Source organism: Aquarana catesbeiana, linkage group LG13 (assembly GCF_042186555.1).
Source record: "Aquarana catesbeiana isolate 2022-GZ linkage group LG13, ASM4218655v1, whole genome shotgun sequence".
In the NCBI taxonomy this organism is placed as follows: domain Eukaryota; kingdom Metazoa; phylum Chordata; class Amphibia; order Anura; family Ranidae; genus Aquarana; species Aquarana catesbeiana.
Genome location: NC_133336.1, coordinates 216,184,572 through 216,199,813, shown reverse-complemented (window position 1 = coordinate 216,199,813; position 15,242 = coordinate 216,184,572). Strand labels below are relative to the sequence as shown.

The 15,242-nt window shown below is 53.0% G+C and overlaps 1 protein-coding gene across 3 annotated transcripts in view; it reads right to left on the bottom strand.

The window, feature by feature from the left end:
- LOC141116431 (mothers against decapentaplegic homolog 6-like) overlaps positions 1–15,242 on the bottom strand; it is a 29,970-nt gene that overhangs the window by 4,446 nt on the left and 10,282 nt on the right. For all 3 annotated transcript variants that reach the window (XM_073608704.1, XM_073608702.1, XM_073608703.1), the window contains exons 2-4: positions 1,376–1,442; positions 826–1,286; positions 6–122 (exon numbers count right to left, since the gene is read on the bottom strand). In XM_073608704.1, coding sequence (XP_073464805.1) covers positions 6–122; positions 826–1,246 — 538 coding nt within the window. In that variant the 5' untranslated portion in view covers positions 1,247–1,286; positions 1,376–1,442. The remainder of the gene's footprint in view (positions 1–5; positions 123–825; positions 1,287–1,375; positions 1,443–15,242) is intronic.

Below are 15,242 nucleotides of genomic sequence, written 5' to 3'. Positions count from 1 at the left end.
CTCACCATGTATCCCGCGGACATTGCAGTAGGTGGTCTCCTGGTTGGTGATGGAGTGGAGCGGCTTGGACAATGCGGGTTGAAGGGTATCTCTGGTCTTGTAGGACGATGCAGCAGATGCTTCTGTAAATAAGAAGATGGGGATGATTTTGTTGGTATGTTTAGAGCAAAGATTTTACTATTTTCTAGATTTTAAATACGTTTGTGTCCCCAAATCTGTCTCTCTGGAATTTAATGTCTCCAGAATTTGTGGTTCCAACTAGAAAATACTAATAAGGAAGACTCCAGGAGCAGAAGACCTTATTAGAGGCCATGCTGAAGCATATGAAGGATATATCAGTGCTAGTCTTTAAGCTCCCAGGGTAAAGGTCTTATTAGACTGTAAGCTCCTGGGGACAGAGTCTCATTAGACTGTAAGCTCCTGGGGTCAAGGTCTCATTATACCTCTAGACTGTAAGCTCCTGGGGACAGGGTCTCATTATACCCCTAGACTGTAAGCTCCTGGGGACAGAGTCTCATTAGATTGTAAGCTCCTGGGGCAGGGTCTCATTAGACTGTAAGCTCCTGGGGTCAAGGTCTCAATAGACTATAAGCTCCTGGGGTAGGGTCTCATTAGACTGTAAGCTCCTGGGGTAGGGTCTCATTAGACTGTAAGCTCCTGGGGTCATGGTCTCATTAGACTGTAAGCTCCTGGGGGTCAAAGTCTCATTAGACTGCATGCTCCTGGGGTCAGGGTCTCTCTACCAGCAGAGGTGTATTTAGTCTGATATCATTTTTGGGGGTGACCTCTGGCAGATTCTGGCATCGTGTCTCGCCCTCGGCGTACCTGGTGCTGCTAGTCGACTGAAGTGATAGGGATTGCAGCAGATGGATGTCCCCTCTCCACCCTTCCTCCAGTAATTCTCGCAGTGGATGAGCCTCTTCAGTTCGGAGGTGCTGCGCAGGTCCGGCCAACGGTAGAGCTTACAAAGGAGGACGAAGGGCGCTAAGGTTTGCTTGGCCGACCTCAGCTCCAGCGGGAACCAGACGCAGCCGCAGTCCCAGCGCCCCTTGCTCTCCACCGCTTCCGCCAACTGCCACAGCTGCTCATCTTTCAGCTTTTTGAAGAGTTGTAGGGCGGCCGGTCGCAGGGCATGGTGAAGCTCCTCGGGGCTGGGGGGCGCCCCTTCCCCCTGACCCCGGCCTGGCGTGGTGCAGCGATGTCTCCAAAGTTGCCGCGCAGAGAGAGAGCGGCGAGACCGGAACATAAGACGGAGGCGATCAGTATGTAGAACCGGCCAAGAGAACCTGCGGAGAGGAGGACAATGGACAATGAAAGATGATTGTACTGCGCTACACCTCTTGTGGCATCTCTACACCCAAACTGGGGCAATTACCTCGTTAGTCAGGCGTTATACGAGCAATTATATAAATCTGCCATCTTCAAGGAACCTTCACTGGGTCCTGCAACACAAAACACAAAGCGGAGGTTAGAGGTCATGTGACCCAACATGGAGGTCCCAAAACACAAAGCAGGGTTTAGAGGTCATGTGACCCATCAAGGAGGTCTCAAAACATTAAAGCGTAGATTAGGGGTCCCATGACCCATCATGGAGGTCTCAAAACACAAAGTAGGGGTTAGGGGTCACGTGACCCATCATGGATGTCTCAAAACATTTAAGCGGGGGGTTATCGGTCACGTGACCTATCATGGAGGTCTCAAAACACAAAGCAGGGGTTAGAGGTCAGGTGACCCATCATGGAGGTCTCTGAACACAAAGTGGGGGTTAGGGGTCACGTGACCCATCATGGAGGTCTCAAAACACAAAGTAGGGGTTAGGGGTCACGTGACCCATGATCATGGAGGTCTCAAAACACAAAGTGGGGGTTGGGGGTCATGTAACCCAACATGGAGGTCTCAAAACACAAAGCAGGGGTTAGAGGTCCTGACCATCCCCCCCAGCACTAAGCTGTGGGGCTCCATACTACCCCCCCCCCCCCACCACCACTACAAGATCTTACCTGCAGTTGGAGCCAATGACTGGGGATGACTATGGAGAACTCTGATGGGGACCCTGATGTAAGGGAGAACTCTGATGGGGACCCTGATGTAAGGGAGAACTCTGATGGGGACCCTGATGTAAGGGGGAACTGTGATGGGGACCCTGATGTAAGGAAGAACTGTGATGGGGACCCTGATGTAAGGGAGAACTCTGATGGAGACCCTGATATATGGGGGAACTCTGATGGGGACCCTGATGTAAGGGGGGGGACTCTGATGGGGACCCTGATGTAAAGGGGAATCTGATGGGGACCCTGATGTAAGGGGGAACTCTGATGGAGACCCTGATGTAAGGAGGAACCTGATGGGGACCCTGATATAAGGGGGAATCTGATGGGGACTCTGATATAAGGGGGAATCTGATGGGGACCCTGATGTAAGGGGGAATCTGATGGTGACCCTGATGTAAGGGAGAACTCTGATGGGGACCCTGATGTAAGGGGGACTCTGTGGGGACTCTGATGTAAAGGAGAACTCTGATGGGGACCCTGATGTAAGGGGTAACTCTGATGGAGATCCTGATGTAAGGGGGAATCTGATGGGGACCCTGATGTAAGGGGGAACTCTGATGGGGACCCTGATGTAAGGGGGAATCTGATGGGGACACTGATATAAGGGGGAATCTGATGGTGACCCTGATGTAAGGGGTAACTCTGATGGAGACCCTGATGTAAGGGATAACTCTGATGGGGACCCTGATGTAAGGGGGAATCTGATGGGGACCCTGATGTAAGGGGGAATCTGATGGTGACCCTGATGTAAGGGGTAACTCTGATGGAGACCCTGATGTAAGGGGTAACTCTGATGGAGACCCTGATGTAAGGGGGAACTCTGATGGGGACCCTGATGTAAGGGGGAACTCTGATGGGGACCCTGATGTAAGGGGGAATCTGATGGGGACCCTGATGTAAAGGAGAACTCTGATGGGGACCCTGATGTAAGGGAGAACTCTGATGGGGACCCTGATGTAAGGGGGAACTCTGATGGGGACCCTGATGTAAGGGAGAACTCTGATGGGGACCCTGATATAAGGGGGAATCTGATGGGGACCCTGATGTAAGGGAGAATTCTGATGGGGACCCTGATGTAAGTGGGAACTCTGATGGGGACCCTGATGTAAGGGGGAACCTGATGGGGACCCTGATGTAAGGGGGAACCTGATGGGGACCCTGATGTAATGGGGAATCTGATGGTGACCCTGATGTAAGGGAGAATTCTGATGGAGACCCTGATTAAAGGGAAAACTCTGATGGGGACCCTGATGTAAGAAAGAACTGTGATGGGGACCCTGATGTAAGGGAGAACTCTGATGGAGACCCTGATGTAAGGGGGAACTCTGATGGGGACCCTGATGTAAGGAGGAATCTGATGGGGACCCTGATGTAAAGGAGAACTCTGATGGGGACTCTGATGTAAGGGAGAATTCTGATGGGGACCCTGATGTAAGGGGGAACTCTGATGGGGACCCTGATGTAAGGGACAACTCTGATGGGAACCCTGATGTAAGGGGTAACTCTGATGGAGACCCTGATATAAGGGGGAACTCTGATGGGGACCCTGATGTAAGTGGGAACTCTGATGGGGACCCTGATGTAAGGGGGAACCTGATGGGGACCTTGATGTAAGGGGGAATCTGATGGTGACCCTGATGTAAGGGAGAATTCTGATGGGGACCCTGATGTAAGGGAGAACTCTGATGGGGACCCTGATGTAAGGAAGAACTCTGATGGGGACCCTGATGTAAGGGAGAACTCTGATGGGGACCCTGATGTAAGGGAGAACTCTGATGGAGACCCTGATGTATGGGGGACTCTGATGGGGACCCTGATGTAAGTGGGAACTCTGATGGGGACCCTGATGTAAGGGGGAATCTGATGGGGACCCTGATGTAAGGGAGAACTCTGATGGGGACCCTGATGTAAGTGGGAACTCTGATGGGGACCCTGATGTAAGGGGGAATCTGATGGTGACCCTGATGTAAGGGAGAACTCTGATGGGGACCCTGATGTAAGGGAGAACTCTGATGAGTACCCTGATGTAAGGGGTAACTCTGATGGAGACCCTGATGTAAGGGGGAATCTGATGGTGACCCTGATGTAAGGGGGAACTCTGATGGGGACCCTGATGTAAGGGGGAACTGTGATGGGGACCCTGATGTAAAGGAGAACTCTGATGGGGACCCTGATGTAAGGGAGAACTCTGATGGGGACCCTGATGTAAAGGAGAACTCTGATGGGGACCCTGATGTAAGGGAGAACTCTGATGGGGACCCTGATGTAAGGGAGAACTCTGATGGAGACCCTGATGTATGGGGGACTCTGATGGGGACCCTGATGTAAGTGGGAACTCTGATGGGGACCCTGATGTAAGGGGGAATCTGATGGGGACCCTGATGTAAGGGAGAACTCTGATGGGGACCCTGATGTAAGTGGGAACTCTGATGGGGACCCTGATGTAAGGGGGAATCTGATGGTGACCCTGATGTAAGGGAGAACTCTGATGGGGACCCTGATGTAAGGGAGAACTCTGATGAGTACCCTGATGTAAGGGGTAACTCTGATGGAGACCCTGATGTAAGGGGGAATCTGATGGTGACCCTGATGTAAGGGGGAACTCTGATGGGGACCCTGATGTAAGGGGGAACTGTGATGGGGACCCTGATGTAAAGGAGAACTCTGATGGGGACCCTGATGTAAGGGAGAACTCTGATGGGGACCCTGATGTAAAGGAGAACTCTGATGGGGACCCTGATGTAAGGGAGAACTCTGATGGGGACCCTGATGTAAGGGGTAACTCTGATGGAGACCCTGATATAAGGGGGAACTCTGATGGGGACCCTGATGTAAGGGGGAACTCTGATGGGGACCCTGATGTAAGTGGGAACTCTGATGGGGACCTTGATGTAAGGGGGAACCTGGTTGGGACCCTGATATAAGGGGGAATCTGATGGGGACCCTGATGTAAGGGGGAATCTGATGGTGACCCTGATGTAAGGGAGAACTCTGATGGGGACCCTGATGTAAGGAAGAACTCTGATGGGGACCCTGATGTAAGGAAGAACTCTGATGGGGACCCTGATGTAAGGGAGAACTCTGATGGGGACCCTGATGTAAGGGAGAACTCTGATGGAGACCCTGATGTATGGGGGGACTCTGATGGGGACCCTGATGTAAGGGGGAACTCTGATGGGGACCCTGATGTAAGGGATAACGCTGATGGGGGCCCTGATGTAAGGGGTAGGTCTGATGGATACCCTGATATAAGGGGGAATCTGATAGAGACACTGATGTAAGGGGGAACTCTGATGGGGACCCTGATGTAAGGAGGAACTCTGATGGGGACCCTGATGTAAGAGAGAACTCTGATGGGGACCCCGATGTAAGGGGTAACTCTGATGGAGACCCTGATATAAGGGGGAATCTGATAGAGACACTGATGTAAGGGATAACTCTGATGGGGACCCTGATGTAAGGAGGAACTCTGATGGGGACCCTGATGTAAGAGAGAACTCTGATGGGGACCCCGATGTAAGGGGTAACTCTGATGGAGACCCTGATATAAGGGGGAATCTGATAGAGACACTGATGTAAGGGGGAACTCTGATGGGGACCCTGATGTAAGGGGGACTCTGATGGGGACCCTGATGTAAGTGGGAACTCTTAAGGGGGCCCTGATGAAAGGGGGAACCTGATGGGGACCCTGATGTAAGGGGGAATCTGATGGGGACCCTGATGTAAGGGAGAACTCTGATGGGGACCCTGATGTAAGGGAGAACTCTGATGGGGACCCTGATGTAAGGGGTAACTCTGATGGAGACCCTGATATAAGGGGGAACTCTGATGGGGACCCCAATGTAAGGGGGAACTCTGATGGGGACCCTGATGTAAGTGGGAACTCTTAAGGGGGCCCTGATGTAAGGGGGAATCTGATGGGGACCCTGATGTAAGGGGGAATCTGATGGTGACCCTGATGTAAGGGGGAACTCTGATGGGGACCCTGATGTAAGGGGGAACTGTGATGGGGACCCTGATGTAAAGGAGAACTCTGATGGGGACCCTGATGTAAAGGAGAACTCTGATGGGGACCCTGATGTAAGGGGGAACTCTGATGGGGACCCTGATGTAAAGGAGAAGTCTGATGGGGTCCCTGATGTAAGGGAGAAGTCTGATGGGGTCCCTGATGTAAGGGAGAACTCTGATGGTGACCCTGATGTAAGGGAGAAGTCTGATGGGGTCCCTGATGTAAGGGAGAACTCTGATGGTGACCCTGATGTAAGGGAGAACTCTGATGGGAACCCTGATGTAAGGGGTAACTCTGATGGAGACCCTGATATAAGGGGGAACTCTGATGGGGACCCTGATGTAAGGGGGAACTCTGATGGGGACCCTGATGTAAGTGGGAACTCTGATGGGGACCCTGATGTAAGGGGGAACCTGGTGGCGACCCTGATATAAGGGGGAATCTGATGGGGACCCTGATGTAAGGGAGAACTCTGATGGGGACCCTGATGTAAGTGGGACCTCTGATGGGGACCCTGATGTAAGGGGGAACCTGATGGGGACCCTGATGTAAGGGGGAACCTGATGGGGACCCTGATATAAGGGGGAATCTGATGGGGACCCTGATGTAAGGGGGAATCTGATGGTGACCCTGATGTAAGGGAGAACTCTGATGGTGACCCTGATGTAAGGGAGAACTCTGATGGGGACCCTGATGTAAGGGGTAACTCTGATGGAGACCCTGATATAAGGGGGAACTCTGATGGGGACCCTGATATAAGGGGGAACTTTGATGGAGACCCTGATGTAAGGGGGAACTTTGATGGGGACCCTGATGTAAGGGGGAACTCTGATGGGGACCCCGATGTAAGGGAGAACTCTGATGGGGATCCTGATGTAAGGGAGAACTCTGATGGGGGCCCTGATGTAAGGGGGAATGCTGATGGGGACCCTGATGTAAGGGGGGACTCTGATGGGGACCCTGACGTAAGGGGGAATGCTGATGGGGACCCTGATGTAAGGGGGGACTCTGATGGGGACCCTAATGTAAGGGGGAACTCTGATGGGTACCCTGACGTAAGGGGGAATGCTGATGGGGACCCTGATGTAAGGGGGGACTCTGATGGGGACCCTGATGTAAGGGGGGATCTGATGGGGACCCTGATGTAAGGGGGAACTCTGATGGGGACCCTGATGTAAGGGAGAACTCTGATGGGGGCCCTGATGTAAGGGGTAGGTCTGATGGATACCCTGATATAAGGGGGAACACTGATGGGGACCCTTATGTAAGGCAGAACTTTGATGGGGACCTTGATGTAAGGAGGAACTCTGATGGGGGCCCTGATGTAAGGGGTAACTCTGATGGAGACCCTGATAAAACGGGGAATCTGATAGGGACCCTGATGTAAGGGGGAACTCTGATGGGGACCCCGATGTAAGGGGGACTCTGATGGGGACCCTGATAAAAGGGGGAACTCTGATGGGGACCCTGATGTAAGGGGGAACTCTGATGGTGACCCTGATGTAAGGGGGAACTCTGATGGTGACCCTGATGTAAGGGAGAAGTCTGATGGGGTCCCTGATGTAAGGGAGAACTCTGATGGGGACCCTGATGTAAGGGAGAACTCTGATGGGGACCCTGATGTAAGTGGGAACTCTGATGGGGACCCTGATGTAAGGGGGAACCTGATGGGGACTGTGATGTAAAGGAGAACTCTGATGGGGACCCTGATGTAAGGGGGAATCTGATGGTGACCCTGATGTAAGGGAGAACTCTGATGGGAACCCTGATGTAAGGGGGGACTCTGATGGGAACCCTGATGTAAGGGGGAACTCTGATGGAGACCCTTGATTTAAGGGTGAACTCCGATGGGGACCCCGATGTAAGGGGGAACTCTGATGGGGACCCTGATATAAGTGGGAACTCTGATGGGGACCCTGATGTAAGGGGGAACCTGATGGGGACCCTGATGTAAAGGAGAACTCTGATGGGGACCCTGATGTAAAGGAGAACTCTGATGGGGACCCTGATATAAGGGGGAACTCTGATGGAGATCCTGATATAAGGGGGGAACGCTGATGGAGACCCTGATGTAAGGGGGAACTCTGATGGGGACCCTGATGTAAGGGGGAACCTGATGGGGACCCTGATATAAGGGGGAATCTGATGGGGACCCTGATGTAAGGGGGAACTCTGATTGGGGACCCTGATATAAGGGGGGACATTGATGGGTACCCTGATGTAAGGGGTAACTCTGATGGAGACCCTGATATAAGGAGGAACTCTGATGGGGACCCTGATGTAAGTGGGAACTCTGATGGGGACCCTGATATAAGGGGGAAATTTGATGGAGACCCTGATGTAAGGGGGAACTCTGATGGGGACCCTAATGTAAGGGGGAACTCTGATGGGGACCCTGATGTAAGGGGGAATCTGATGGGGACCCTGATGTAAGGGGGAACTCTGATGGGGACCCTGATGTAAGGGAGAACTCTGATGGGGGCCCTGATGTAAGGGAGAACTCTGATGGGGACCCTGATGTAAGGGGTAGGTCTGATGGATACCCTGATATAAGGGGGAACACTGATGGGGACCCTTATGTAAGGCAGAACTTTGATGGGGACCCTGATGTAAGGAGGAACTCTGATGGGGACCCTGATGTAAGAGAGAACTCTGATGGGGACCCTGATGTAAGGGGGAATCTGATAGGGACCCTGATGTAAGGGGGAACTCTGATGGGGACCCCGATGTAAGGGGGACTCTGATGGGGACCCTGATGTAAGGGGTAACTCTGATGGAGATCCTGATAAAAGGGGGAACTCTGATGGGGACCCTGATGTAAGGGGTAACTCTGATGGAGACCCTGATATAAGGGGGAATCTGATAGGGACCCTGATGTAAGGGGTAACTCTGATGGAGACCCTGATGTAAGGGGGAATCTGATAGGGACCCTGATGTAAGGGGGAACTCTGATGGGGACCCCAATGTAAGGGGGACTCTGATGGGGACCCTGATGTAAGGGGTAACTCTGATGGGAACCCTGATGTAAGGGGTAACTCTGATGGAGACCCTGATATAAGGGGGAACTCTGATGGGGACCCTGATGTAAGGGGGAACTCTGATGGGGACCCTGATGTAAGTGGGAACTCTGATGGGGACCCTGATGTAAGGGGGAACCTGGTGGCGACCCTGATATAAGGGGGAATCTGATGGGGACCCTGATGTAAGGGAGAACTCTGATGGGGACCCTGATGTAAGTGGGACCTCTGATGGGGACCCTGATGTAAGGGGGAACTCTGATGGTGACCCTGATGTAAGGGGGAACTCTGATGGGGACCCTGATGTAAGGGGGAATCTGATGGGGACCCTGATGTAAGGGGGAATCTGATGGTGACCCTGATGTAAGGGAGAACTCTGATGGGGACCCTGATGTAAGGGGGAACTCTGATGGGGACCCTGATGTAAGGGGGAATCTGATGGTGACCCTGATGTAAGGGAGAACTCTGATGGGGACCCTGATGTAAGGGAGAACTCTGATGGGGACCCTGATGTAAGGGAGAACTCTGATGGGGACCCTGATGTAAGGGGGAACTGTGATGGGGACCCTGATGTAAGGGGGAACCTGATGGGGGCCCTGATGTAAAGGAGAACTCTGATGGGGACCCTGATGTAAGTGGGAACTCTGATGGGGACCCTGATGTAAGGGAGAACTCTGATGGGGACCCTGATGTAAGGGAGAACTCTGATGGGGACCCTGATGTAAGGGAGAACTCTGATGGGGACCCTGATGTAAGGGGGAACTGTGATGGGGACCCTGATGTAAGGGGGAACCTGATGGGGGCCCTGATGTAAAGGAGAACTCTGATGGGGACCCTGATGTAAGTGGGAACTCTGATGGGGACCCTGATGTAAGGGGGAACCTGATGGGGACCCTGATGTAAAGGAGAACTCTGATGGGGACCCTGATGTAAGGGGGAACTCTGATGGTGACCCTGATGTAAGGGGGAACCTGATGGGGACCCTGATGTAAAGGAGAACTCTGATGGGGACCCTGATGTAAGGGGGGACTCTGATGGGGACCCTGATGTAAGGGGGAACTCTGATGGTGACCCTGATGTAAGGGGGGACTCTGATGGGGACCCTGATGTAAGGGGGAACTCTGATGGTGACCCTGATGTAAGGGAGAACTCTGATGGGAACCCTGATGTAAGGGGGAACTCTGATGGAGACCCTTGATTTAAGGGTGAACTCCGATGGGGACCCCAATGTAAGGGGGAACTCTGATGGGGACCCTGATGTAAAGGAGAACTCTGATGGGGACCCTGATATAAGGGGGAACTCTGATGGAGACCCTGATATAAGGGGGAAAGCTGATGGAGACCCTGATGTAAGGGGGAACTCTGATGGGGACCCTGATGTAAGGGGGAACCTGATGGGGACCCTGATATAAGGGGGAATCTGATGGGGACCCTGATGTAAGGGGGAACTCTGATGGTGACCCTGATGTAAGGGAGAACTCTGATGGGGACCCTGATGTAAGGGAGAACTCTGATGGGGACCCTGATGTAAGGGGGAACTCTGATAGTGACCCTGATGTAAGGGGTAACTCTGATGGTGACCCTGATGTAAGTGGGAACTCTGATGGGGACCCTGATGTAAGTGGGAACTCTGATGGGGACCCTGATGTAAGGGGGAACTCTGATGGGGACCCTGATGTAAGTGGGAACTCTGATGGGGACCTTGATGTAAGGGGGAACCTGGTTGGGACCCTGATATAAGGGGGAATCTGATGGGGACCCTGATGTAAGGGGGAATCTGATGGTGACCCTGATGTAAGGGAGAACTCTGATGGGGACCCTGATGTAAGGAAGAACTCTGATGGGGACCCTGATGTAAGGAAGAACTCTGATGGGGACCCTGATGTAAGGGAGAACTCTGATGGGGACCCTGATGTAAGGGAGAACTCTGATGGAGACCCTGATGTATGGGGGGACTCTGATGGGGACCCTGATGTAAGGGGGAACTCTGATGGGGACCCTGATGTAAGGGATAACGCTGATGGGGGCCCTGATGTAAGGGGTAGGTCTGATGGATACCCTGATATAAGGGGGAATCTGATAGAGACACTGATGTAAGGGGGAACTCTGATGGGGACCCTGATGTAAGGAGGAACTCTGATGGGGACCCTGATGTAAGAGAGAACTCTGATGGGGACCCCGATGTAAGGGGTAACTCTGATGGAGACCCTGATATAAGGGGGAATCTGATAGAGACACTGATGTAAGGGATAACTCTGATGGGGACCCTGATGTAAGGAGGAACTCTGATGGGGACCCTGATGTAAGAGAGAACTCTGATGGGGACCCCGATGTAAGGGGTAACTCTGATGGAGACCCTGATATAAGGGGGAATCTGATAGAGACACTGATGTAAGGGGGAACTCTGATGGGGACCCTGATGTAAGGGGGACTCTGATGGGGACCCTGATGTAAGTGGGAACTCTTAAGGGGGCCCTGATGAAAGGGGGAACCTGATGGGGACCCTGATGTAAGGGGGAATCTGATGGGGACCCTGATGTAAGGGAGAACTCTGATGGGGACCCTGATGTAAGGGAGAACTCTGATGGGGACCCTGATGTAAGGGGTAACTCTGATGGAGACCCTGATATAAGGGGGAACTCTGATGGGGACCCCAATGTAAGGGGGAACTCTGATGGGGACCCTGATGTAAGTGGGAACTCTTAAGGGGGCCCTGATGTAAGGGGGAATCTGATGGGGACCCTGATGTAAGGGGGAATCTGATGGTGACCCTGATGTAAGGGGGAACTCTGATGGGGACCCTGATGTAAGGGGGAACTGTGATGGGGACCCTGATGTAAAGGAGAACTCTGATGGGGACCCTGATGTAAAGGAGAACTCTGATGGGGACCCTGATGTAAGGGGGAACTCTGATGGGGACCCTGATGTAAAGGAGAAGTCTGATGGGGTCCCTGATGTAAGGGAGAAGTCTGATGGGGTCCCTGATGTAAGGGAGAACTCTGATGGTGACCCTGATGTAAGGGAGAAGTCTGATGGGGTCCCTGATGTAAGGGAGAACTCTGATGGTGACCCTGATGTAAGGGAGAACTCTGATGGGAACCCTGATGTAAGGGGTAACTCTGATGGAGACCCTGATATAAGGGGGAACTCTGATGGGGACCCTGATGTAAGGGGGAACTCTGATGGGGACCCTGATGTAAGTGGGAACTCTGATGGGGACCCTGATGTAAGGGGGAACCTGGTGGCGACCCTGATATAAGGGGGAATCTGATGGGGACCCTGATGTAAGGGAGAACTCTGATGGGGACCCTGATGTAAGTGGGACCTCTGATGGGGACCCTGATGTAAGGGGGAACCTGATGGGGACCCTGATGTAAGGGGGAACCTGATGGGGACCCTGATATAAGGGGGAATCTGATGGGGACCCTGATGTAAGGGGGAATCTGATGGTGACCCTGATGTAAGGGAGAACTCTGATGGTGACCCTGATGTAAGGGAGAACTCTGATGGGGACCCTGATGTAAGGGGTAACTCTGATGGAGACCCTGATATAAGGGGGAACTCTGATGGGGACCCTGATATAAGGGGGAACTTTGATGGAGACCCTGATGTAAGGGGGAACTTTGATGGGGACCCTGATGTAAGGGGGAACTCTGATGGGGACCCCGATGTAAGGGAGAACTCTGATGGGGATCCTGATGTAAGGGGAAACTTTGATGGGTACCCTGACGTAAGGGGGAATGCTGATGGGGACCCTGATGTAAGGGGGGACTCTGATGGGGACCCTGATGTAAGGGGGGACCTGATGGGGACCCTGATGTAAGGGGGAACTCTGATGGGGACCCTGATGTAAGGGAGAACTCTGATGGGGGCCCTGATGTAAGGGGTAGGTCTGATGGATACCCTGATATAAGGGGGAACACTGATGGGGACCCTTATGTAAGGCAGAACTTTGATGGGGACCTTGATGTAAGGAGGAACTCTGATGGGGGCCCTGATGTAAGGGGTAACTCTGATGGAGACCCTGATAAAACGGGGAATCTGATAGGGACCCTGATGTAAGGGGGAACTCTGATGGGGACCCCGATGTAAGGGGGACTCTGATGGGGACCCTGATAAAAGGGGGAACTCTGATGGGGACCCTGATGTAAGGGGGAACTCTGATGGTGACCCTGATGTAAGGGGGAACTCTGATGGTGACCCTGATGTAAGGGAGAAGTCTGATGGGGTCCCTGATGTAAGGGAGAACTCTGATGGGGACCCTGATGTAAGGGAGAACTCTGATGGGGACCCTGATGTAAGTGGGAACTCTGATGGGGACCCTGATGTAAGGGGGAACCTGATGGGGACTGTGATGTAAAGGAGAACTCTGATGGGGACCCTGATGTAAGGGGGAATCTGATGGTGACCCTGATGTAAGGGAGAACTCTGATGGGAACCCTGATGTAAGGGGGGACTCTGATGGGAACCCTGATGTAAGGGGGAACTCTGATGGAGACCCTTGATTTAAGGGTGAACTCCGATGGGGACCCCGATGTAAGGGGGAACTCTGATGGGGACCAACTCTGATGGGGACCCTGATATAAGTGGGAACTCTGATGGGGACCCTGATGTAAGGGGGAACCTGATGGGGACCCTGATGTAAAGGAGAACTCTGATGGGGACCCTGATGTAAAGGAGAACTCTGATGGGGACCCTGATATAAGGGGGAACTCTGATGGAGATCCTGATATAAGGGGGGAACGCTGATGGAGACCCTGATGTAAGGGGGAACTCTGATGGAGACCCTGATATAAGGAGGAACTCTGATGGGGACCCTGATGTAAGTGGGAACTCTGATGGGGACCCTGATGTAAGGGGGAATCTGATGGGGACCCTGATGTAAGGGGGAACTCTGATGGGGACCCTGATGTAAGGGAGAACTCTGATGGGGGCCCTGATGTAAGGGAGAACTCTGATGGGGACCCTGATGTAAGGGGTAGGTCTGATGGATACCCTGATATAAGGGGGAACACTGATGGGGACCCTTATGTAAGGCAGAACTTTGATGGGGACCCTGATGTAAGGAGGAACTCTGATGGGGACCCTGATGTAAGAGAGAACTCTGATGGGGACCCTGATGTAAGGGGGAATCTGATAGGGACCCTGATGTAAGGGGGAACTCTGATGGGGACCCCGATGTAAGGGGGACTCTGATGGGGACCCTGATGTAAGGGGTAACTCTGATGGAGATCCTGATAAAAGGGGGAACTCTGATGGGGACCCTGATGTAAGGGGTAACTCTGATGGAGACCCTGATATAAGGGGGAATCTGATAGGGACCCTGATGTAAGGGGTAACTCTGATGGAGACCCTGATATAAGGGGCAATCTGATAGGGACCCTGATGTAAGGGGGAACTCTGATGGGGACCCCAATGTAAGGGGGACTCTGATGGGGACCCTGATGTAAGGGGTAACTCTGATGGGAACCCTGATGTAAGGGGTAACTCTGATGGAGACCCTGATATAAGGGGGAACTCTGATGGGGACCCTGATGTAAGTGGGAACTCTGATGGGGACCCTGATGTAAGGGGGAACCTGGTGGCGACCCTGATATAAGGGGGAATCTGATGGGGACCCTGATGTAAGGGAGAACTCTGATGGGGACCCTGATGTAAGTGGGACCTCTGATGGGGACCCTGATGTAAGGGGGAACTCTGATGGTGACCCTGATGTAAGGGGGAACTCTGATGGGGACCCTGATGTAAGGGGGAATCTGATGGGGACCCTGATGTAAGGGGGAATCTGATGGTGACCCTGATGTAAGGGAGAACTCTGATGGGGACCCTGATGTAAGGGGGAACTCTGATGGGGACCCTGATGTAAGGGGGAATCTGATGGTGACCCTGATGTAAGGGAGAACTCTGATGGGGACCCTGATGTAAGGGAGAACTCTGATGGGGACCCTGATGTAAGGGAGAACTCTGATGGGGACCCTGATGTAAGGGGGAACTGTGATGGGGACCCTGATGTAAGGGGGAACCTGATGGGGGCCCTGATGTAAAGGAGAACTCTGATGGGGACCCTGATGTAAGTGGGAACTCTGATGGGGACCCTGATGTAAGGGAGAACTCTGATGGGGACCCTGATGTAAGGGAGAACTCTGATGGGGACCCTGATGTAAG